General features: G+C 36.8%; 1 protein-coding gene across 4 annotated transcripts; it reads left to right on the forward strand.

The window, feature by feature from the left end:
- The first annotated feature begins 372 nt into the window (after positions 1-372).
- Positions 373-22,427, forward strand: LOC311601425 (melanoma-associated antigen B18-like). Of its 4 annotated transcripts, XM_084788883.1 has the most exons (3): positions 373-498; positions 16,291-16,367; positions 20,953-22,427. In XM_084788883.1, exon 3 carries the CDS (start codon positions 21,002-21,004, stop codon positions 22,040-22,042), a length of 1,041 nt encoding a protein of 346 aa, XP_084645009.1. In that variant the 5' UTR covers positions 373-498; positions 16,291-16,367; positions 20,953-21,001; the 3' UTR covers positions 22,043-22,427. The 4 variants fall into 4 exon arrangements, with proteins under 4 accessions (XP_084645009.1, XP_084645011.1, XP_084645010.1 ...); XM_084788885.1 differs by lacking the exon at positions 16,291-16,367 and having other exon boundaries at positions 407-498; XM_084788884.1 differs by lacking the exons at positions 373-498; positions 16,291-16,367 and adding an exon at positions 19,964-20,066.
- Positions 22,428-26,807: the final 4,380 nt, after the last annotated feature.

The following is a 26,807-nucleotide window of genomic DNA, read 5'->3' on the forward strand; positions in this document are numbered from 1 at the left end:
AAACTTCAAAGCCTACGTCCAGTGACACACCTCCTCCAACAAGGCCACAGCTCCTAATCCTTCCCAAACAGTTCTACCAACTGTAGCCCAAGTACTCAACTATATGAGGCCATTCAGGCAATTTTTATTTAAACTATCATACCCAACATTCGCTTTCAAGTCCAAAAGTCCCATAATTTAAGGGTAAGATATAATATATCCTGGGGTTTCTTTCTGCCTCTTAAAAAGGTGAAAGACTGTGTGAAAAGTCCATTGTTATGTCAGCAAAGGGTAAGAGTCATAGTTCCTTCCTGGTGTTTATGAGGTAATAAGGCACCAAATACCTTACTGAGAGGAAGCCCACAGATCCCTACCCTACCATTTAAAGCAGATTGCTAGTACATTTCATTTATCACTGTCTGATTCCCTCTTTGGAAATTCAAGGAGGGGCTGTTGTTCAACTAGGAAGAAAACTACAATCCACAGAAGAAAGGATTGCAGGCCTCTATAAAACTAAAGGTAAGGATGTGGAGACTTTAGAGAACCATACTTACCCCACTAAAGATGGGCTTATGTGGAGTACTGCCCAAGCTGCCAGACCAGAGAGGCCTTAGGTCAGGGTGGAGTGAGTAGTTTGATGAAATATAGGACTTTGATAACCAGAGTAACTATTTCCAGACTATAATAAGGTAAAAAGACCCCATAGATTTCCAAAAGGCCCAGGACAGACACTACATGTTTAAGTATAACCATTTCTCCTCATGGGAACTGAAGAAGGTAAGGAACATAATGCCAGCCTTAGGCAATAGATCTTAGGCCCTAACAGTATTTCTGAAGGACAAGCTACTGAGTTTAAAAGGGGTAGACAATGACTTGTTTATGATGTGAACCCCAAGGGTGGATTTGTGGAAGTAACAACTTTACATTCTTATTTTGTAATTTCAAGAGATGAGGGTCTTTCATTACAGTTTAAAAAGATCAATTGGTATAGGCAGAGTTAACAGCCGAACTCTGCCAAGACAGAGTAAATAAGTCTTCAATAGTTCCTGCCTCTCGAATAAGTCTGGCAGAGATATTGGGCTAGAAGGCCAAAGATGAGGCTCCAAATTTACAGAGAGTGTTGGGTGACTGTTCAGGCAGTAAACTGTCTCAGTCATTTTTTCATTTTGGACGCTGCTAACCTACAATACTAGTTCACCCAGTCATTTTAAGTTTTATTTCTTCTCAGGTCTTTAAGGGGGGGGGGTTGAAAACCAGATAATTAGTTTTACAATCAAGTTTAGTTGGTTAGGAGATAAGATCCTTTTAGATCTAAGATAAAGGAGTTAATAGAGTTGAGATATGATGGATATTGAATTTCATTCATAAATTTAGACCCAACAAGATAGCAAAGATGTTTATTTCAAGTTTGACAAATAAAAATAACCAAATGAATGTAACATTTATATAACTCATGATTGTCTCATGGTTCTCCCTGCTCTATGTAGTTTGTTTTATTCATGCATAATAAAATAAATATATATGTTAAAAACAGAAATTGTAGGCCGTACCAGAAACCAGAATAAGAACCTGAGTGGAGAATGGAAACTTTAATTACCACAAAATATAAATAGCCCTTCGGAGTGCTTTGATTTCTTCCCTCCCGGGTGTCTTGAGAAACAAGATGGTTATTTTTCAGATTATTCTCCACATTAAATGCAAGATATGGACATTTAAATGAGAAGTTAACATGAAAGTAATGGATTATACCAATCCTGGAACTTATTAGAAGTTAAGATGTTGGTAGATAATATGAAAATGACACATTCTTGACCAAGGTTAAAAGGGCTGTCACAAAGCGTAGACCTTCCAGGTCTTGCTTGCCCACAGAAAGCTAATGGCAGCCATGACAATTAGTAACCTAAACCATATGTCAAGTATTGTAGATCTTGTCTTGGTTTTTACTCTGTTGTCTATATCTTTACTTAACTACTAAGGGAAGGCAGGTTAGAAGTTAAGGGCCTTGTGAATTTTTTAATAGAAGGCATAATTTTGCTGCTGGAAAAACCAATCCAAAAACAAAACAAAACAAAAAACAGTGGCATCTCTTGAGTAAATGGAGAACCATCTCCTACCCCAATAAAGGAGGAGACAATATTCTCTTTTCCAGGTCACCAGTTCACGTATTTCTTTGACTGACTTATGCACCAGAAATGAATTGTTACAACTTGAAGTCAGACTAGGAAAGGCCATGCTCAGGAAAAATGCTTTCAGACAGGCAGAGAGCTTGACGTTCTGTAAGTACACACAACACTGCATAGAGGAATCCAGGTATCCCTCCTCCTTCGCCACTGCTTGTTTCAAGGGTATTTGCCGTGGTTCACTTTTTAACACTTACAAGTTCCAACATTTAAATAGGATCCTATCCACCATTAGTATGCCTGTAGTTGTTTTATACACCATATCTACTGAAGGCTTAGAAAACAAATTGAAGAACAGGACACTATGTACACAAGACCTTTGTCTTAGGCTTTCTATTGTTGTGAAGAGATACCATGACCAGGTCAACTATTTTAAAGAAAACACTTAATTGGAGATGTCTTATAGTTCAGAATTTTAGTCCATTAATACTGTGGTGAGAAGCATGGTAGCATGCAGGCAGACATGGTGCTAGACAAGGAGCTGAGAGTTCTACATATGGATCTGCAGGCAACAGGAAGAGACTTAGATACACTGGCCAGACTTGAGCATCTGAAATCTCAAAACCTGACCCCAGTGACACATTTCCTCAAACAAGGTCACCCTTACTCCAACAAGGCCATACTTCTAATAGTGCCACACTCTTTGGCCCTATGGGGACTATTTTTATTCAAACCACCACAATCTCGAAACTACTGAGAACATCTTCACAAGCCATATAGACGAATATGTAGTGATGTTAGTATATTACTGTAAAAATAGCAAGTGACATATCCATTACGTAAGCAGAAATACTCACAAACAAAAACTGGGATATCTACAATGATCTTCCACTATATAAATTTTGGAACCTAAAAGCGCACAGTGACTCCCCTATGAAAAAGGTCTAGAGATTTTGGCAAAGAGCTATGACCTTTTTTCCTATTACAGTCCCCATTCTGAGGAAAAAAAGAGTAGGAGGCAGAGTTAAAGTTCATACTTGCATCACTGCTACAATATATAAGTGTTCCAGGGTTATGCCTAGAAGCTCCATTTACCATAGTAAAACCTGTGGCTGATTCTTCACTTGAAGTAAAAACTTAAAGCCCAGCTTTAAGCAGTAGAAGGACAAAATGGGGCTGAGGAAAATGCAGCATGTTTATGTTCATGTTTTATTTGGTAGTTTTTAATATTAAGATGTTCACTTTATTAGGCTAGAGGCACTTTCAGAATCTCAGTTAGTGAATTCATTGTTCTTTTTTGTATTTGACATTTAATATTAAATTTGTATTATTTTGCATGGAACACTCCCCATACAACCATGATTTAGAACCTGATACCAAATTAACAAATTAGGCATTTCCTTGGAAATGTGAAAGATCTCAGTAGCATAATAATTAGAACCATGAAACAGACAAAAAATAGCTGGAAAATATAGCATAATATTTTCAGTATGTGGGATGTTGGTGTTGAAGGAGCACAAGTTTGAGTCCTACCTTAGTTACATAATGAGTTCTAGGCTAGCCAGAGCTATGTAGAGAGGTTCTGCATCCCTCCAAATTTAAGAAGAGTTAAAAATTTGTTACTTTCCTTATTCGTATCCTATCTCTTTTGGTATTATTTATTCACTTCTCCTTTACTGTTCTGTAAATCAAAAGATATGTATTTGGGTATTTATAGATTATTCAGGATAGGAAAAATACACTATCATAAATTAGACTGCTGGTCCACTTGATTATTTATTGAGCATCTATTTATTTAGAATGTGTATGCTAGGCCAAGGAATATCAAAATGAACATGATCTACCTATTTCTATTGACTTTCAGAGCATAAGATAAAATATAAGGGATATGGTAAGAGACAAGCTAAGACATAAAGAAGAAATGAGAAGAAAGATGTAGCATATGAGGAGAAAGGAACTGAGGAAAGTTTATAGTAAAATCTTGGAGCAAGCGAATTTCAAACTTTAGAGCATTGGGAAACTGCTAGCTCTTTAGTGCAGCTCAATTTTAAATTCAAGTAGGTGTTGGATCAGATGAGACTATGAGAGTATTGACCAGTGGTCATCTTCCCAGAAAACCTGGCCATAACTAAAAGATTAAACTTTTAATAGAAAAACCAGAAAGAAATGGTTCTATCTACAGAGATAGAAATGGAAAGTACCTTATGATTCTTGAGTCTGAATATAGACCATCCCATAACAGAGGGCCACAAACTGCCTCATTTAGCTTGACAGGCTTAGGAATTTTGGAGTAATTGGAAGTGGTTTTCTATAAAAATTTCCCTCTGACATTTCAGGGAAGTAAATGCTTGATACCAAGTCAGGCATTGTCAGGTGGCAGGCTCTTTTCAGAGTCAAGGGAATCTCTGACATGCAACAGAAAAGAATTTTCTCCTCATGGACTTCTGACCTTGCTGTTAGTACTGTCCAATTCTGAACAGAGATCATCCCTTAATTTCCCTTTTGAAGCCTAAATAAAGGAAGGTCATTACCCTTGGTGTTGGCATTGTTGTTGTAGAAAACAGAGTCCAAATTTTTAACAAAAAATGTTAACTAAACAAAGTAGGCACACTCAGAGGTAAATTTCTATGCTATTGCATTTTTAAAATATCCTATTGTTTATTTTCCCCTAAGACAATATGGTAAAACTGAGAATTTTCAGAAATGTATTCCTAAGATGATAATGTTTAAAAATTGGCCCATACCTATATGAATATTCATAGGCCTTCCTAGTAAATTCCTAACTCTTTGCTCCAGGAGAGCATTGCCTTGGAAATGATTCACTTTCCATTCTTGCCTGCTACAGTTAATACATTTCTCTTTTATGTTTTATCATATTTATTTTGCCTTTATATTTAATTTGCCAAGATGTGAACCCATTGCTTTTGGGTTGCTTAAGAGTAAGCGGGATGTATCAGTATGCACCTGCAATGCCAGGGATTCTGAAGGTTTAGCCTAGAAGATTACAGATTCGAAACATGTCTGTGTTATTTATATAGGAAATTCAAGGATAGTTTAAACAACTTCAACCTTGTCTCAAAGATAAAACTAAAGGAAAATATATTTAAAGGGTTGATGCTATAGTTCAAGTGTAGAGCACCTGCTTAACATGTAGAAGGCCTCCAGGTTAAATCCTACTACTAAAGAAAAAATAGAAGTGAAGATGAGTACTGTATGATATCTTGGAAGGCAACTTTGCTCATCACTATACAAACAATCTATTGATCTATTGTTATATGTTTCCTTTTAAAAATATAAATAAAAGCACCAGTGGAAAGCCAAAAAAAGATACAGTGTCCACATCTGCTGCCCTTTATATATCTGCCTTTCCACCCCTGTGAAGATACACAACTCAAAAAGTCCTGTGTCTGTGTGTCTGTGTGCTTTTATATGTGTGGATTCACCTCACACTTTATTCCATGGCATTCTAAACCGTGTAGATTCTATAAATCGATAAAGTGATTTAACCACTCTCTTTCTGATATAAACATAAGTTGGTTCTTTTTTTATTTTGATGGTTAGTAGAATTGAAATATTTATTGAAGAAGATTTCTGATAGGAAACAATGCTTAAATTTGGGTTAAATAAAGCCAATGTAATTATTGTACATTTTTATGCACATTATTGAAGTATGTTTAGTGATGCTGTATCTTCTCATTTTCACCATACTGAGTATTGAAACGCAGGGTTTGATGCTTCAGGATCTCTAGTGATGAACCGCATCTATAGTCCAGTTATTTTTAAAATTTATTTTAAGACAGGTTTAGTTTGATATAAGTTGTCATTTAGTTGTCAGGGCTGGCCTTGAACTCACTCTGTAACTTATGAAGACTGTGAACTATCAATCGTCCTGCCTCAGTCTCCCAGGTCTCTGTGATCACAGGCTTATTCTAACAACCTTCTTCTAATGTTGTATTAGCATCTCCAACTGACAATAATTTTAATCAGTTTTCAATTTGTTTACTATTTCAATGAAGTTATAGTATCACTATTACTTCATTATTATTTTTTGTTTTCCAATTATGGCAATCAAATTTTATTTAAATGTTGGGGTTGGGAAGTTGGCTCAGCAGCTAAAACACTTACTGTTCTTATAGATAACCCATGTTCAGTTCTAAGCATCTGTATGGCAGCTCACAACCATCTATAACTTTAGTTCCAGGGAATCTGACACCTTTTTCTGACTTCCATGTGTACGAGACATGCATGTGGTGGAAATACATGCAGCTAAAACACTCATACACATTAAATAAATCTTTAAAAATTAAATTTATTTTAATGTAATTTGAACTTTTTAATTACAAAAATAATTATTCATGTATTATGATACCATCCACACAAAGTAGCATTTGTACACCAATGTTGAAAGTATCAGAATATCTTTGTGGTATCCTTTGAAATTCTAATATGCAAGTATAACTTCACTCTTTCCTTTGAGAAATGAGAAGTTTGTAATACTGACTCAGTACAAGAAAATACTCTAGAGAAGAAATGTTCAGTTCATGAAGAGCATCATTAGAGTTAGAGCAGCTTCTAGATCCTATGGGAAATATCAAAGTCTAAAATAAGTCCGGAGAGACCAAGGTAGATAGCAGTAAGGTTTTGGAATACAAGGTTAAATATAGAGTCATAAACAGATCAGAGAAGAGAAGATGTCAGATCTTACAGGGTACTAGCCAATTTAAGACGAATAACATAAGCTGGGTGTGGTGGATCATTTCTCTAATCTTAGCACTTGGGAGACAGGCAAGATTATCATATATTTTTGAGCCAACCAGAGCTATGGAATGTAAAACGGATAGCCTAGAGCTATGAGCAGTGGAAAATTGGAGGAACAGTTAGAGGGCTATGTACCTCAGCAATTGCAAACAAAAGGTTTACTATTGGCTGTTTTGCTTATTTGGTAGAGGAATTTTAATCCAGCAACATGAGTACTCTGATCACATCCAAAGATCTTCTGGGTCTAAGAACCTCCTGGAATGTAGGCATGCCCTTCCTACACACCTTTAATCCCAAACAATGCAGGTAAAGTTAATTTGTAGAAGGAAGCACCCATGTTTGAAGTGATCTCTAATTGAGAGGCAAAGTGATGAGTCAGGAAAATATTTGACAGAATAGAATATGCCCAGCTCTCATGAGAACAGAGAGGAAAGAGAGGTGAGTTAAGAGAAAGCAGTGCAGAGAGAAAGAGAAGGCAATTATACCAGGTGAATAAAAGTTATATTTACAGTTTTGTTTTAAGTCTCAATGAAAATCATAGATTTATCCCTTGATTCTATGAAGCATAGTGCAAAGTCATCCCTAGATCTGTGGCTCTGTTTTGAGATGTATGTGACTAATAAATACTATTGGTGTAAGAAATTTCCCCCAAAACATTTTTTCATGATGGGCAGAAAATTAGCACAGATGAACCATTTACAGTTAAAGTGATTGGGATGGTGTGTGATATACAGGGCTCCAAACTATATGACTGAAAGAATACAGACTTGTTTGATTTCAACAATTTAATACTGCATCAGATATTGTCAACATTTTTAGAGGATCTGCTTTGAATTTTAATTACTTTTTATGCAAAGGATTGGATATTGGACCAGGTGTAGCTACAAGTCAGAAAAAAAAAAGAGAGAGAGAGAGAGAGAGAGAACTCTAAGCCTTCACAAAACTAAACAGGAGAAGATGAAAGGTAGATATGCCTATGATTCCACCGCCTGGTAAACCAAGACAGGAATGCTGCAATTTCAAGACTAGCCTGGAATAAAATGAATATTCCATGCTGGAGCAAGATAAATGCAAAACTTTTGTCTTAAAAAAGAAAGAAAGAAAAAGTACAAGTGAGGAACTCAAGGAAAAAGTGGCCAAGTACATACACCAGAACTGAATGTCTTGGTGTTAATTACAGGAGCGTCAGGCATTACTTTTAGACACAGGCAACACCTCACCCCTCCACCTTACCCACCCTGCACCCCCGCATCCCTAGGATGGGAGTTGGCACTATTAGGGGAGATAAGTTACTTGTCTCATCTCAGTTTAACATAAGGAGGAGACTGCCCACCTGTTACATTTAGAAACAGAATTGACAGCAATTTCTTTTCCAAAATAGTGTGGTCAGAACAGAGCTCACACCCCAGTTTTCGGCCCTGGGAGGACCTAATAGAGGTTCTAAGCAGGCCCCTGGAAGCTACTTTCTTGTGCTTCTTTGACTCAGTGTAGCTAAGGCTTTACTCTGTGAGGAAGTTTCAATCAGTTTAGCAGATAGAAGAACACTTCTATGACTGAGATGTAAGGTAAAGACTGTGAGGTGATGTTTGTCAGTCCTGTTCATTACAGATTAGAAGATGTAGCCCAGATTCCTTCTGCTGACTTCAGCTTTGGGAAACTTGAATTGGAATCACTAGATTTAATAATTTCTGAATCTTCATGCTCCCTTCCCATTAATAATAGTTGTTCACATTCAGCAAGGGAAGGACCTTGAATGATACAGGAAGCAACTTTCCAAATCAGAACCAAGCTCCCAGAGAAATCAACCCTTGTGGTTGGCCCTTAGAAGTTCTTTTAGAAAAATGTTTTATTGACAGAAGTAGAAGGAGCTGGTAAACCTGAGCAATAAAGACAAGTCTGGTAAAAGCAAGATTATACATGAATAAACACACTTTATTTGAAAGGAAATTCAATTAAAAATTTTTTTAAATTACAGAACAACTCTAAAGTTAGTACAGGAGGTTAATTTTTATTTTTTCTTTAAAACTATTCCATTCATTCGTGTGTGTGTGTGTGTGTGTGTGTGCGCGCGCGCGCGCACTCACACTGAGGCATGGTTGCAGAGGCCAGAGGAAACGTTTTGAAAGTTTGTTCTCTCCTACCATGTGGGTCCATCCAGAAGATGAAATTCAGCTCCTTGGGACTGGCAGCACCTTTCCTGCTGAATTCCTCACTCATATTTCTTAGCATTTACTTTCTCCTATTGTCAATACATCAAACAAACAAATTTGTCATAAACTAATGAACATGCATTAGGACATTAAACTTAACTGAAGTTCTCACCTCATTCAAATTTCCTTCATCTTCCCATGGTCCTTCCTTTTTCTTCTTCCATTTGTTCATTCTTTTGTTTCTGTTTTGATGGTGCAGTGGGGCTTGTGATAGATTATTCTATACCCCAGCTGACCAGAGATCAAGATTTCATTGGTGTCACCCTTTAGGAAGCTGAAACTATAGATACTGCCACCATATCAAGCATCTATGTCCTTTCTCTGTCTTAGTATTCAGTTAAATATTCACCAGGAATTGTTTTTAGCTTTTACTATTCAGAGTAGGCTGGTAAATAGTTGTAATTTGTATTTTTCTGACTTCAAATTATGTTGCACACCTATTCATATGCTAATTCTACATAATTTGTCTTCTTTTGTGAGGTATTTGTTCTTACAATTTTGTTCAGTTTAAAAACAGCCTTGCAGGTTTGTTTTCCACAGCAACTATAACAAATGGAGTGGCTTACAACAAAAGAAATTGTTTTCTCACAGATATGGAGGTCCGAATTCTGAAATCAGGGTGTTACAAGGATCAGTTCATTTGAAAGGCTTGAAAGCAGCCTTTCTCTGATGCCTTTCTCCAATATCCTGATGGCTACTCAGAAGCTCTAATCTGCCTCTATCTCCACCTGACCCTCTCTATCTCTGTGTTTCATATCTGTTTTTTTCCATAGAAGTTTAGAGCTTATACTAATTCACAATGCTATTATTTAAAGAGCTGTAATTATATCTATCTTCCAAGATACTTTATCTACATTCACATTCACAAATATTATAGGTTAGCAGACAGAACTATCTTTTGGGTCCTGATTAAACCTACTACCAGTTATTTGTCTCATGTATCAGACACACAACTTGCAATATCTCTAAATTTTTTACCTATGTTTACTTAATATTTACATTGCATTTGTTCTATCTATCTATCTATCTATCTATCTATCTATCATTTATCTATCATGTGAGTACCATGTGTGAGTATGGGTGTATGGGTGTCACCTGTAGCCCAGGAGTTCAACCTAGATCATAGGCTTGATGGCAAATGCCTAAACCAGCTGAACTATCTTCCTTGTCTGACATTGTTTTTCATAGGAATGTATACTGTGGATTGAATTTAGGGACTCATTAATGTTATGCAAGCACTATGTCATTGATAGAACTATATCCCTAGCCCTCTTTTTACTTTTATTTTAATATCTGGCCTCAAAGTTCATCAAGCTTAGCTTGAATTTATTCTATAATCAAGACATTTTGAGAATTTCAATCCTGTGTCATCCTCCCTCCTGTGAGAGGCCAAACATTAACTAACACAGTCAGACTCTGTCAAAAGAAGAAGAAGAAGAAGAAGAAGAAGAAGAAGAAGAAGAAGAAGAAGAAGAAGAAGAAGGAGAAGGAGAAGGAGAAGGAGAAGGAGAAGGAGAAGGAGAAGGAGAAGGAGAAGGAGAAGGAGAAGGAGAAGGAGAAGGAGAAGAGGAGGAGGAGGATGAAGAAACTGATTATATCTATGCTAACTTCCTTTTTAAAAATCAACATGAGTCTGGAGTCAAATTCTGACAATTGTTATGCTTTTAGATAGTGTTTATTTTGGGGTTTTAATATTGTTCTTTGTAATATTTTGTTGAAATCAAGATGTATATTAGTGTTATATACTAAGGGAAATATTCTATTCTCATGAGTTTTGATACTAATATGGTTAGGAATCATACAGTGTTTAATGTTTATGAGAGCAGGTAGTACTAAAGGCTTTAAATTCTGCTGGTATCTTTGATTTTTGTCTCCTGTCTTTGCTTTAGGATCTCCTTGTATTGATTTTGAGAGCATCCTTGTTTTTAGATCTATTAAATGTATGTTCAGATTTATAGTATTGACCTTTGGCTATGCTATTATGATGTGAGCTTGGGAAGTGGGCTATAGAATTTTTAAAAGTTAATTTTAGTGTTTTAGTGGTTCTCCTTCTTGGTAATGCTACGATCACAATACCATCTTACTACCAATCTCAACACTTTGATTTCTCGCTTGCCTACATTATCTCCAGTTAATGTATTTGGACCCCTGTGTTATGTTGGAAATCTTATTTATTTTTCCTTAGTTGAGGCAGGAGAGATGAAAATATCTGGAGTTGAGTGGAAAGTAACTCTTCTTGGTAACAAAGTTGCTATGTTTCCTGGAGACTAAGGATCTGTTAGGGAAAGAGATCAAGAAAGAATATTTTCCTTCCTCTTGGCAGAGCCACAAGGGGACTTCTCCCAGGTTCCTATTATAAGAACCTGGTGACCTTCCTCCACCGAAAGTCTGCAAAAGTCTGAGGTTCTTTCTGTGACTGCCACTCCCAGGAGTTTTACAATTTCAGACTGGCCTGCATTCATCCTACAGTAATTTGTCAATATTACTAGTGAAGTAATTGGTTCTGCCTCTATGGTTTCCAGTAGTTTCTGCTCCAGGGAAGCAAATCATTGTATCTTTCTGAATGTGCCTGTTTCTCCTGACTTCAGGATGGCAGTTAGCTCTATGACCTTGTTAACCTAAGCCCTCTGTTCAGTCGCAGAAAAAATATTGACTTACAATTTTACTGCTATTTCTTGAAAATATAGAAGTGATGACTCTTATGGTTTTTAGATATTGAGGTTAAAATCAGAAGTCTTTTAACCCTTTATTTTGAAATAAGTTTAGATTCACAGAAATTACAAATGATAGAAAGGAGTTCCTAGGCTTTTTTTTTTTTTAGCACATCTTCTAAAGATATCAGTTAGGAGCTGAACATACTGCTCCACAGAGGACCAGAGTATTGTCCCAAACCCTTATAACTGAAGCTTCAGGGAATCCAGTGTTCTTTTCTGGCTTCTACTTGTGACTCCACTCACATACAGTTCAAAAGTAAAAATAGAAATAAATCTTAAAAAATAAAAATATCGGATAAGATTTGTTCTTACCTCTCATTAAAGAAACTTCTTTTTGAAGCAACATAGACATTTACTGAAAACCACAACAACTCAAGATGCAGAAAACTGATTGAGGAATTTCCAGAACAAAATGATATATCTACAACTCAACTGTTACACTTAAGGCTCAGTAGCATCTTGGAAGAGGATACAGAAAGATTATACTAGCCAAAGGGCCAAGTAGTCTACGCAAACTTGTGTTTTTAGTATATGACACAGAACTGCACCCATGAAATTTCAACAATATGTCTTCCTAAACAAGACCTGAACCATGAAATCAGTGGATTTTCCAGGGTGGAAGAAATATCATTGGCCCCAGCCCTAGATGAAGAACTACCAGCAGTTAACAGCTGCTGTGAGGGAGGGAATTATTCTTCCACAGGGATGATCACTGTAATTGGTTATCTAATATTAAGCAGTCAGCTTCAAAAATATATATGTACAAGCAACACTAAATAGAACCAGCAGGTTGGAAACAGGATCGGTTAAATGGAGGGTAACTGGGAGGAGCTAGAGGGAAGAAATTGAGAGGGAAAGTGATGTAATTCTACTTTAATTAAAACATCTTAAAAATAAATTTATAGAATCTGTATTTACTCAGTTTTAATATTTCTTCACCTATTCTTTTTTATGTTTGTTTTATGGCAAGTTATGGTATTTAACTCTATTGAAAAATGTATAGGTTTTTATAACCAACATTACAATTAGAATAGAGCTTCCTCCAATAACTCCCCAAATGGCATAGTTTTATACTCTGTGTTATTATACCTCCATTTAACTATCCCTGGAAGCCCCTGAGTTTTCTTCATTTACTTTATCATAATTTTATGAACTTCATATAAGTGAAATTAAAAGTAACCTTTAAAGATTATTATTTTTCATGAAAAATATACTTAGATCTGGTTCAACTTACTGTTTTTTGTTATTGTTACTTCTTTGTCATGGGTTCATTTTATGTATGTACTATAATTTGTTTACCCATCTATCAAAGCCTACTTATGTTGTTTCTAATTTGTGATCATTACAAACAAAGGTCTTTATTTCTTAGGCTAAATTTTCTGAAGGTCTCTAGTAGAGTATATGATTAAATATATATTCTGTTTGATAAATAACTTCTAGGTTGGTTTATGACATATTAGGGTACTTTGTATTTATATTAATTTATATTTTCCTATAGCAAATTGATGTTGAATATGTTTTTATTTGTCCATGCAAATATCCTTTTTGGTGAAATGCGTATGGTCAGATTACACATAGTTTGCTTGGTAGACATTGACTCCTTTTGGTTTGGTAATAAGCTTAAGTAATTCTTCAAGTTAAAAGTCCTTGGCTGGTTATGTGATCGTTTGTTCCAGACGTTAAAGTCCTATTATTTTCCACAGTCAAGCATTAACAACTTTAATAATGTTAAATTTATCCATAATTCCCTTTATGGTTCATAATTTTGGGTTTAGCTTTTAAAATTTCTCACTAATCTCTAGGTCACTACCAAGATCTTCTGTATTGTACTATTTTCATTTTTCATACTGGGGATTGAGCCTAGGGCCTCTTGCATGCTAGACATGTCCTCCACCACTGAGCTATATCCCCAATTCTTTTTCTAAGTTTTTTTCTAAAAGTTATATGGTTTCATGTTTCATATTTAGAACTGAATCAATCTGCGGTACCTATTATAAAATATTTAGGGCAAGGCTCACTTTAGAAAAAATCCTGTAGAAGTCAAGTTGTTTTAACATCATGCGTTATAGAGACTACACTTTCTTTACCAAAAAGCTTTGGCTATGTTACCAAAAGTCTGTTGGCTATATTACCTATTTTTAGTTCTTCTTTGGTTGTTCATGTAGTTGCTCCTGTCAATTTTATGTTGACTTGAGTAATGTTGGTTTTTAGGTTGGAATAATGTAATTGCTCTGACTTATTCCTTTCCAAAGTTTAGCTGTTCTAACTGACTTGATTTTCCTCTATCATTATTGCATCCCTCTTGTGTGTATGATTAAGACATACAACTGATAGTATGCTAATAACTTTTCAAATAGAAAAGTCTGAACAAGATGTTATCTTGTCGATTGTTTTAACCATGGTTCTGGTATTTTGTTCTATTTACATGTTTTATTTCATCCATTAGCACTTTATAATTTCTGGCTTACCGGACCAGCATATATTTTGTTCAACCTAAAACTAAGTAAATATTAGTTGCTGTAAATTATAATTTACATTTGTAAACACCTAGTGACCAGCACTGGAAGGGGTCTGGATCTGAGCACAGCTGTGTGGTGTCCGTGAAAGTGACTTGTTAACTTTCAAGCAAGTGGCCCCAAATAGCTCAAGCTGTCTTTGTTTATGCAATCACAATCCAGATCGTCTGAGCAGCGACATCAGTGGTTATTTTATTTAAAGAAATCATAACATCAGCACAACATAAACCCCCTCATTACAAAAACCCCCAATAGTTTCTCTCCGTCCTTCCCCCTTCCCATTGGGTCAGTCACTCTCAGCCATATTTTGCAATACAAAGCACAATTTCCACAAGTCAAGAATAAATGTCTAGCCAGCCATGTCCTGTGGAAATGAGCACATACCCAGCTGGTAGCAAATGCAGTTACAGTTATGTAAGGTGAGAGACAAATTAACCATTTGTGGGCTTAAGTCCATTCAACAAATAACACCTCTCTGTCACAGTACTTTTTAAATTGTAGACACAAATGTTCCCATTGTACAAAGCAACTTTTCATGGTATGTAACTCTTAATTTCTGATATCATCTTTCTAGGAACCTTTATTCACATCTCTGTTGATTAGTCATAACTTCCTCTTTTTTTAAGTCTCTATTGATCAGGCATAGTTCCCTATCTTTTTCAGTCCCTGTTGATCAGACATAGCTTCCTCAGAACAGTCATGCATGCAGGACTCATTGCTCTCCACAACTGCCATAGGGTACTCAGTGTGACAGCTGTTTCTCTAGGGACATGACTACATGTCCCCACACACCCAGGGTCAATAGTCACATCTGGAGGATCAATAGAGACAGAAAGAGGAGAGGAGGGTTTTACCCCTGAAAGGGTATTGAGAAAAACATAGAATCAGCCCCAAAGCTTTCAGCCTACCATCCTGGCTCTGCCAGTGACCAACAAAGTGAAGTTATATTGCTATGGGTATAAACAGCATAGTGAAAGCAAGGAGAACTGTGTATGTGGTTTTTTTTTCAATGTTTTTGGTTTTTTGAGACAGTTTTCTTTGTGTAGTCTTGGCTGTCTTGGCCCCACTTTGGAGAACCTGTAACACATGCAATCTAGGTAATAAGCATAAAGGTCACCAAAATCACCACACGTCCTTGCCAAGTGAGAAGGAGTCTCCAAGGACCTTTTCACGGTAGATTCTAAGGGGTCTCCAAAGGCCTTGTCAGAGTGGAATACCGTCAGTGAAGTACTCATGTGCCATTCTCTGCAGATGCTGCATGGCCACAACCAGTAAATGTTATTTAAGTTGCTAAACTAATTTTAGTTCAAAGTTTAAAAATACATTTTCATTAAAATTGCCATATTTTAAAATTGTATTTTATTAATTCTTTTAAAATGTTATCAAATGTTTTATAATCATGTTCATCCTTCCCCCAACCCCTTCCAGATGAATCACCAACTCCCTACTCTACCCCCAACTTCCTGTTCTCTACCTCTCTCTCTCTCTCTCTCCCTACCTTTCTCCCTCTGTCCTCTCTTTTTATCTAGGTCTCTGTGTTACTTGTTTCTCTCTTTACTTTTTTTTAAATGCCAGTTTTTGTTCACTGACTACTCCTGGGCATGAAGCCTGCCCTGGAATATGTTCAGTAGACCAGTGGTCACTAACAGTGGTCTGCAGCCTTAAAGAAAACTGACTCTCCCTCCCCAACAGGTTCAAAATATCAATAGCCTCTCAACTAGAAGTGGGACTTCTTGACCACCTTCCCTGTCCAACCTGTAATTTTGTTTGGCTTGAGCGTGCACAGGACTTATGCATGTTGTCACAATCACTCTGAGTTCATATGCCCTACTGTGTTCATAATCACTGTTTCCTTGAAGTAATCCTTAGCTCTTATAATCTTTCTGGCCCATCTTCTCAAGAATATTCCTGAGCCTTGATAGGAAGGATGTGATAGATGTCCGTTTAGGGCCAAATATTCCACAGTTTCTTATTTTCTGTTTGTTGATTATAGGTTTCTGTGTTGATCACCATCAACTGAAAGAAGCATCAACAATGAAAGTTGAGAAATTTAATGACCTATGGATATAGGTAATGTCATCAGGAGTCATTAAAATACTTTATTCATTTTGCAAAAATAATAGTAGGTTCTGTCCTAAGGGCTATGAACTATTTAGTAATAGATTCTTGGTCCTGATAAAAGTGCCATCTACTGAAGCAGTCCTTATAACTAGTCAGAAACTCATTCTGGTGGTTCTCACATATTCCTTTCCTGCTTGTCTCATTCAATATTCTGTTGCTGTGAAGAGACACCATGACCAAGGCAACTCTTATAAAGGAAAGCATTTAATTGGGGCTCGCTTAAAGTTCAGAGATTAATCCATTATTATTAGGGCAAGAAGCATAGCTACACACAGGCCGACATGGTACTAGAGAGTCTACATCTAGATCAGGAAGCAGCAAGAAAACACTCAGTGTGGTTTGAGCATCTGAAACCACAAAGCCCATTCCAAAACAGACACATTTCCTTCTAATGCCACCCCCTGAGTATTCAAATGTGGGTCATTCTTTTTTTTTTAATTTATTATTAATTTATTCTTGTTACATCTCAATGGTTATCCCACCCCTTGTATCCTCCCATTCCTCCCTCCCTCCCATTTTCCCCTTATTCTCCTCCCCTATGACTGTGACTGAGGAGGACTTCCTCCCTCTTTATATGCTCATAGGGTATCAAGTCTCTTCTTGGTAACCTGCTAGGAAGGATGTGGGTCATTCTTATTCAAACCACCATACCACCTGTCCAACTTTATGACAGTTTTTTTTTTAAAGAGACAAGCCCAATTTTTGCTGTCCATACACATTTGGATGTGTGACTATTCACTGGAGCATGGTCAAGTTGGCTAGGGGACACATCCTTTTTTAAAAAGCTGTCTTAATAGGTGACAGAGATTGATTTGCATTCAGAATTTTAGATGTACCTAGATAGGAAAGATGTTTTCTTCAAGGCTGTCAAATACAAATAGCCAAAACACTAAGAATGTAACATTTATATAATTCCTGATTGTGTCATGGTTCTTCTTGCTATAGGAAATCTGTTATATATATATGTATATATATATATATACACATATATATACATATATACACATATATATACATATGTGTGTGTGTGATAATATAAATGTATATGTAAAAAATAAAAAAGTTGTCTTTCTCCCATTCCAGAAGATATCATTTAGCATTAATGGATAATTGAGGGTCATTTATACATAAAAATAAAACAAAGGCTTTGGTAAACTATTTAACAACTATTTAAAATTTTAAAAAAACTGCTAGTAAAATTGCTTTAGAATAGAATTTTCTTTAAAAAATTCCTTTTCTATTAAAAATAGATTCTTTTTTCATACAATATATATTGATCATAGTTTCCCTTCCCTCTATTCCTCTAAGTTCTTCCACATCTCCTCTCCCATATAGATCCACTCTCTTCCTGGCTGTCATCAGTACAGAATAGACTCATTAGAAGAGGGTTTTTATTTCATAACATTGCCAACAAACTTGAGGAAATCTGAAATTTTAGAAACATTCTTATTTAAGTCAGGGACAAGATGCAGATATATAATGCCACCTATTGTTAAACAATGAATGGAAATATATAATCAAAATATTGAAACACCAAACTATATAAGAGGTAGGAATATCAAGAGAGAAATAATAAATATTATGAGTCTCTAATTAGAAAATCCAAAGGAATCATTTTAAAAAATATTCAAATTAATTGGAAACCTAAAAGCTGCTAAATATATCACTAAATCCATGAACTTTGCCACATGAAACAAACAAACAAGTAATATAAGCATAATAGCAAGTATATAAAATTTATCCACAAATGAACACAACAATGTACACAATGTTTTTGTAAGAAACTATAAAAATAAACTTAGGGGAAGGGAGTCAATAAATAAATCAGCACATTTGTTCAAAGAGAGAGATGTTAAGATATTTTAAAAATGTTTTTCATAGTTACTATCATTTACAGAACAAATTATGTCCTTCCCTTTATATATGGAAACCTTGCCCTTCAATGTGACTTTATTTGGGACTAGGGCCTTGTACTGCTCAGTTTTTTCATCAACATGACACAAGCTGTGTCACCTGGGAAGAGCGAGTCACAATTGAGAAAATTCTTTCATTATATAGGTCTTTAGGAAAGTCTGTGGGACATTTTCATGATAAGTACTGTAGATTACAGGAAAAGAAAAATAAAAATTTAAGATATTAGAAAATTCCAGAAGAGAGATTAGATGACCCAAATGTGTAAAAATCATCAGATATGCTTGTTCTATTTTTTTGCTAAACAAAAATGCTAAGTGATTTCATTTCTGTGGTTCCAAGTACACTTAAAAACAGAAGATTTTAGTCCCTAAGTATCAAATCTGAAAATAGTTTATGGTATTTTGTTATGGTAATCAGAAAAGACTCATATATTGCTCTCCATTTAGCATCTAGCATAGTGAACAGACATGGATCATTATTTCTGAAAATTAATCCTGGAAAAATAGTAAGCAGAAGAATAAAGGAACAATATTAATAATAGATAAAAGCAAAATTAAGAATCTTTGAGAAAGATAGAATATTGACTGGATTACTACTTGTAGTTTGGAAAGTAGGCATATCCCCTGAGGTATAGACAGGTCTGTAGTTTGTAATAAAAAAAAGAGAATAGAGTCAGCTGATGGAAAATTTTAACACTTTCTCTCTCTCTCTCTCTCTCTCTCTCTCTCTCTCTCTCTCTCTCTCTCTCTGTGTGTGTGTGTGTGTGTGTGTGTGTGTGTGTATGTGTAGGGACAATGAATCTCTACTGCTTTACTGAAGGTTCTATGTCAGTGTCTCCGATTCTGTCAGTAATATAGAAGACAACTGTATTGAGGCAGTATGAGTCTAGAAGCTTATAACATTTATTTTACCAATAGTTATTTCTTGCTGAAAAATAACCTTCAAAATAGTAGTATATCAAATGGTGGTAGGCTAGTTGTATAATGGATAAAACTATTACCATATCAAGTATAAGAAAGTGAATGTTTCTTACATAAGAAGGGTAAATAGTCTTTCATGAAAAATAAGACACCAACACATATTTCTTACTGGTATAAATATATATCTTACTATAAATAGAGACAAAAATTGTACAGCTCAGGTTCTTCCAATGAGAAAGTGGATAGAAGATTCCAAAATCTAATATTAACTGATGAACAGAACCAAACTCTTAGAGTGCTTTTCTCTTACCACCTCAACATCTATTCTGAGATCCTAACGTTTTCTTCATCTCTATGTAGTGTTGCAATCTTAGCCAAGGATTGAAGTGGGAAACATCTCGGGGTTTTCTTGGAGTTGAAGCAATCAACATCTCCTCCCTTGAACCCCTTACGTGTGGTAAACACCCTATCCCATGCAGCAATGCCAACCTATGCAAAAAAACAAAAAACAAAACAAAACCAACAAACAAACAAACAAAACACAGCTAAAAGCTTTTATCAATGAGAGTCCGCAAGATAGTACTGACTTTAACCTTTCTGATTGGAATTTTCTTCAGAGGAAAAAAGCAACAGGTATATTTAAGATGATAACATTTAGAACTTTGCTCCATGTTCTTTGTGATGTAACAATAGAATCCCACATTGTCTCCTTACCCACTGCGATACCAAGAGATTCAGGGTATGGCAGTTATTTACAGCTGAGGCTCTCTTCTTCCTTGAAGTACCAAGGAGTCAATGAAGCCTTTGAGTTGAGGTTGGTGGACTCAGGTCAGCAAAGGGAAATGTTTTCTGGGGTTTAGGAAAAATAAAGATTTTTAAGAGAGAACTGAAGGTACTGTCAACATGGCAACAGAAGGTAGACACAGACCTCTCTGCCCCTGTTTTTTACCCTGGGAGACCCTTAAGGCAGTTGAGGAGTGGGGCTTCAGGGGGGTAGGGGTCTTGATCTACCATTTATTGTTACAAGTGCAGATTAAGATCTCTGTTTCGTCTCTATAAGCAGCTATGGAAAACCTAAGAAAGGGTCGTTGGCTAAGGCCTTCCTTCATTTTTGTCTTAGTGGTCACTGATACAACTTCAGAAGAGCTACAAATGGGAAGCTCTGGTGTCATAATTCTCTTAAATATAGATTCAGCCATGGCATGATGATTTTGAAGGCAAAATTCAGGTGATCATTTCCCACTTTATGGAATTTATACCTGCTATTGCCTGCCATTTGTTCTAACTTGCCCTGTGTAGGCCAACCAGGCCGAAATCTAAGACATAATCTCTAATTTCCTTTAATGAGTTATTGGAGACGGACTAACTGGGACAAGGGCTGCATATGCTGTTAACAGTTTGCTGTCACAGAAATTTATAGAGGGAAGTTGGTTCAAAGGCCAAGTTTATCTTTTTCGCTTGTGAGCCTAGCTGTTAATGGCTGAGCCATATATTTTTGTAAATATTCCGTTCTGTTTTGTGAGAATAAACAAAGATACTGTCTGGCAATTGAGCAGGACATGAGCTTCTTATGTAGCATTGTGCTAAATTGCAAAAATGACTGTGCCTAATATAATAAAGATGAACACGTTTTTTTTTTAATACCAAGATTGTCTCACCTTTCGTCAGATGCACATGCCTTCTTACTCTCCCATCCTTAGGTGACTGAATTATCTGCTCTTCTGTCCACGTTTTGTGACTGGATTCATCATGCCTCGTGGTAATAAAAGTAAGCTTCGGGCCCGTGAGAGACGCCACCAGGCACGTAGTGAAACCTGGTCTATGCAGGATGCCCCGGACAGTACAGCAGAAGAAAGAGAGACTCCCTCTTCCTCCTCTCATCGTTGTAGTGCTAATGTTCAGAGGTCCTCTGCTGCTGAGTCACCTGGCAAATCTAAGATGTTTCAGAGGCCCAGAAGTGGTTCCATAAGTGCTCCATGCCTAAAATCTAATGAAGGTGACAAGAGTAAAGATGAGGAGAGACGAAGTACTTCCTTGGCATTGTCCTCAACTAGATATTCACCTTCAACTGAGAGAGGTGATGTTGCAATTTCATTGGTACATTTCATGCTGCGAAAGTATCACTGGAGGGAGCCAATAACAAAGGAAGACATGCTAGAGCACGTCATCCCACAGAACAAGGAACAGTTCCCTGTGGCTCTTAAGAAAGCCTCTGAGCTCATGGTGATAACCTTTGGTATTGATGTTAAAGAAGTTGACCCAATCAGACACTGCTATGCATTTTTCAGAATATTAAGTCCTAAAGGTAATGATGAAATTATGAATGGTGAGGCAATCATACCGAAGAATGGTCTCTTGATAACAATCTTGTGTGTGATCTTCATGAATGGCAGCTGTGCTAATGAGGAATGTATCTGGGACATTCTTAGTGTGATGGGGGTGTATGCTGGAGTCAATCACTTCATGTATGGAAATGTCAAGAAGCTAATTACTAAGGATTTTGTGAATGAGGGGTATCTGGAGTACCGGCAGGTGCCCATCAGAGGTTCCCTATGTCGTCAATTCCTATGGGGGCCCCGGGCCCTCTATGAAACCAGCAAAATGAGAGTCCTTGAGTTTCTGGCCAAGGTTTATAATACTGTTCCCACTGCCTTCCCATCCTTGTATGAAGAGGCTCTTAGATCTGAACAAGAAAGAACCCAAGGCAGATTTGTATCTATGGTTCTTGTTGGCTTAATGGGCAGTTCAACTTCCAGTGATGATTCCAGCAACTCCTTCAATTTCTTCTAAACTCCAAAATTTTTGCCTTCCATCCCGTTGAAGAGAATATATAACCAACTTAAGGAAGTGTTGAAGAGAAAAGAGTACATCCCATATTTCTAGTCTTACTTTATTTCATTCAGAAAAGTTGAGACAGCTTCATCATCTGAGTGTATAAATGATATGTGTTATATAGTCATCATTGTTCAGGATGCTTAAGAGTTTCGGTATTGAAAAGAAATTGAGAATAATATTTATCTGAAACAAGAAAACATGTCCCTGGAATAGGCATTTTTTTTTAGGATATGAAAAGTACAATTAAATTGTTTACAGCAAGAAACAGACAAAACTGTTGTAATGGACAATCCATTCTTGACTTTTCTGGTTTCTGCTATCTGTTCTACAAAATAAAATGAAATAAAGTATATGTATCTGAATGTTTCTTCTTCTTCTTTTTCTTCTTCTTCTTCTTCTTCTTCTTCTTCTTTGAGACAGGGTTTCTCTGTGTAGCCTTGACTGCCCTGGACACACTTTGTAGACCAGGATGGCCTCGAACTTATAGCGATCCACCTGCCCCTGCCTCCCAAGTGCTGGGATTAAAGACATGCACCACCACTGCCCAGCGCAAAGTTAACTTCTTATTCATTGGCATTTTTATTCCCCAAACATTTGCTTTTTGTAAATAGGGATGACTTGTAGTGAAGAAAAAGAAAAGAAGAGGAAAGAAGAAGAAGAGGAGGAGGACAGAAGAGATGGAGGACAAGGAGGAGGGGGAGGGGGAGTGGGGAAAGGAAGAGGAGGACAAGAAGGGGGGAAAAGAAAAAACAAGGACAAGATGTTGAACTTTTAAAAATATAGAAGCAATTATTATGTAAAATAGCAAATAATCCTCTAATATGTAAGAAGCAAGTGCAAAGGAGGGTGTGGGGTATGAATGAGAATTTGAGGTTCTTATAAGAGAAGCCATATGTAAAACAAAATAATTTGGCACCTAGGAAAGCCTTAAGCCTTTCCTAAGTGGAAAGTGGTTCCCAGTTAAGCTGGGTGTTGGATCTGGAGGTGTGGAAGTGGTGAACAGGGCCTGGCTCTAAATGTGATGGATCACAAATATGAAAGAGTATACCTCTAACAGAAAACTACTCTTGGCAGTTAGTTTGGAATTATGTACTAACTCCAAAAAAATCTCCTTCAGAAGTGGAAATAGAAAGTGTCCCCAACTTTCAATTTACATGAACACAGTGAAGAGAACATGCATATGAATGTTTGTACGTATTGAATTATTTAAAAGGTATTTGATTCCATATATTTACACATTTATTTATATGTGTACTATATCCTTTCTAGTGACTTTGGGGTCCAGAAAAGGGTGTAAAATCCTCAAGAAGTAGAGTCACAAGTAGTTATGACCTTCTTGATGTGGATGCTGGGAACCACACCTCTGCAAGAATAGAGTGCTCTTAACTACATACACAGGGATAGACATATTTTGACACATAGTTCAGAAATGAGATGATAATCCTTTCACAAATTAATGTGCTAGTGCTCTTTTCTTCGGATTGAAGGAGGTGGAATCCAAACCATTAGGACATTTTAACGAAACCATCTGGAGTATAATTTGGTAGCTTAGAAGAGGGCTTTAGTATATGAGTTATATGAGTGAAAAAAGGGGTTACTTGGCAATTTGAAGGGAGAGAGTCAAGGAATTGCTGTATTCAGCCACACATTCTAGAAGCATTAAGCTGCATCCAGACTGAGAGGGTTTCTGTCCTAGTTAGCATTGACTGCCAACTTCACACAGTCTAGAGTCATCTGAGAAAGGGATTGCCTAGATTAGATCTGCCTGAGTGTGTATGGGGATTATCTTGACTTCTAATTGATGTAGGAGGGCTCAATTAATGGTGAATTCTTCCTCGGCAGGTGGTCCTTGGTTTTATGCAGAAGTTAGCTAAATATGAACCTGCTTGTGGGACAAAAAGCATCTTACCTTAATGTTTACATCAAGCTCCTGGTTGATTTCTTCCCTTGATTTACCCCAACAACAAACCTTAACTTGTAGCTGAAATAAGCATTTTCTTCTCCTAAGTTACTCTATTCAGGGCCCTTTACCATCACAACAAAATGCAAATTAGACCAATTCCACAACATCCAAATTAGAGACTACTCAATAGCCAAAACAATCCTACAACAGTGGAAAATGTACTGTTTTAGAGAATTATCTTGCTACGCAGAGGGCAAATTATGTACATTTGATGTCCAATTTCATATCAGTTATATATTGGTGTCTCTGTGCTGTTTATTCAAGGACATAACATATTTAAAAAGAAAAAGGAAATGAGACACATCCCATCATAAATGGCCATCTGGTGTCAAAATATCACAGTAATATTAGCTACAAATTTTTTGACTAATCCATGAGAGGTATGTTCTAAACATTATGTATATTTTAACAGTCTTGGAAAAGAGGGAATGTAAGATTCATTTTCACAAAGAACTCAAGACTCATTTAATTTCATAATGTGCCTAGTTCACACAGGCAGTCAATGTCAGGGATGAGATAAGGCTTCTGCAATATCTCCTAATTCATTTTTATCCCCACTACTCCAGATTTCTATTTGTAAATAAAACCAAATAATTAACGAAAAGATCTTATCATCAAGGTACTACTTGTAGGGTAAAGAAGGTCAGGTGAAAATGAAGCTCAAATGGTCTATGGAGTTTGCCTGAAGCTCCCATCCCCCAGTCCTAAGAATCTTTGCACAATGATTTCACCCTGGACTCTGCAACTGTTTCCAGTCTTAGCCCTTCCCCACATTAAAGTACGTTTCTCCTGGATCTTCACTAGTGTACCCCACTATGCATGCTGCAATTGTCACTACTTCATGTCCTTCTCTTCTGGAGGATGCATCTGCTCCTCTCTTCCCAGAAGAGCACTCCAGACTCTGTTGCCTTCTCCATGATGTTGAGTACTCTATATCCCTGCAAGTCCTGTCCCTCAGTTTGTTTCCTTTATTACATATGAGACCTTTCCATATAATTGTTTACTTTATATAATGTAGTTGACAGTCTCTTTGCTCCTGTAGGTTTTTGCAGATCTGATGCTGAGTGGAAGCTGATTTTGGACAGAACCTATTGTGTCTTGGTTTATAACCCTAAAATCAGAGCAGACATTTTTGGAAACTACCTGATATTTGAGATCATTTACTGAGGTTTACAAGTAAAGTACATAATGCTAATATATGGCACGACAGTCAAAATTTACCCCACGAGGGCTGGAGAGATGGCTCAGAGGTTAAGAGCACAGGCTGCTCTTCCAAAGGTCTTGAATTCAATTCCCAGCACCCAGATGGTGGCTCACAACCATCTGTGAGATCTGGTGCCCTCCTCTGGCCTGCAGGCATACATGCAGGCAGAACACTGTATATATAATAAATAAACAAATCTTTTAAAAAATTTACCCCACGAATTGTCTCCCCCAGATAGGAGCACATCAACTGGTTACTCAATACCAAATGGTCAGCCCAGAAGATATATACACAAGGAACATACTACTGACTAAACAGGTTATATATAGAATATATATATGTGTGTATATGTATGCAATAGCAATTAATGAATAAAAAGAGGTCATGAAATTGAAAGAAAGTAAGGATATGCTTATGGGAGGGCTTGTAAGGAGGAAAGGGAAGTGAAAAAAGTAATTAAATTTTCAACAAGTAAAAAGAAAAAATTCCCATGAGTGTTCAATGAGTCATGGTAACCACTAGGTAAACAAAAAAACATCTACCGAGTTTTAAATCTAAAATCTTTCTAAGGGATAACATTTCTTTGGCAGAGGAGGGCTGGCTAGCTGGAGAAATAGCCTACCAATTTAAGGCTCATGTTTTTCTTGCAGAGGACCACAGTTCAGTCCCCAGCACCCATGTCAAATGGCACAGATTTTATATTTAGTAATTAAAGCAATGATAGATAGAAGGTACCAGGCAGCAGATATTAAATTATAAAGGAGCTTATTAAATGAGCATGAGGGGAGAAAAAAAGGGAATGTGGGTGCCCTAGAGAGAGGGAGAGGAAGAGGGAGAGACAGAAAGGAGGAGGGAGAGAAGGGGTTAGAGTGGGGGGAGAGAGGGGTAGAGAGAGTAGAGGTGTGTGTGTGTGTGTGTGTGTGTGTGTGTGTGTGTGTGGAGAGAGAGAGAGAGAGAGAGAGAGAGAGAGAGAGAGAGAGAGAGAGAGAGAGAGAGAAGAACGAGATGTTAGAGGGAGGAAAAGTAGAGAGAAGGGTAGAGAAAGGGAGCAACATGGAGGCCTGTCCTTTTATATGGCCCTAGGCAGGGCCACACCCCCGTGGCAGGTAGGTGATGACATCTTGCATGATGGGTAGGCTCACTGAAGCAGAATCCTAACACCAGAGCCACCTATAAATCTAACTCTAGGGCATCTATGAAGCTTCTGGCCTCCACAAGCACACACACACACACACACACACACACACACACACACACAGAGAGAGAGAGAGAGAGAGAGAGAGAGAGAGAGAGAGAGAATTTAACAATCTTTTACTCTTTTTCCTCTGTAAATTCCTGAGCACAATTTTGTTTTTATGTAATAGCACAGATATTCTTGTTGCCCCCAAATTTGAATACTAGATAAACAGTAATTTATCTTTTATAATAATTTTCCTCAACTTTTCTTCAACAATTTTCAACAACTTTTCTTCAAAATAATCACAATTAATGATTTGTTTTATTTTAAATTTTATTCTACGATCCTATTGCCATAAATGTGACATAAACACCAT

Source organism: Acomys minous (assembly GCF_964271855.1).
Source record: "Acomys minous genome assembly, chromosome: 7".
Lineage (NCBI taxonomy): Eukaryota > Metazoa > Chordata > Mammalia > Rodentia > Muridae > Acomys > Acomys minous.

What these genes read in the sequence shown, in the direction of transcription:
- LOC311601425 (XM_084788883.1), top strand. Translation starts at nt 21,002, where the DNA reads ATGCCTCGTGGTAATAAAAGTAAGCTTCGGGCCCGTGAGAGACGCCAC.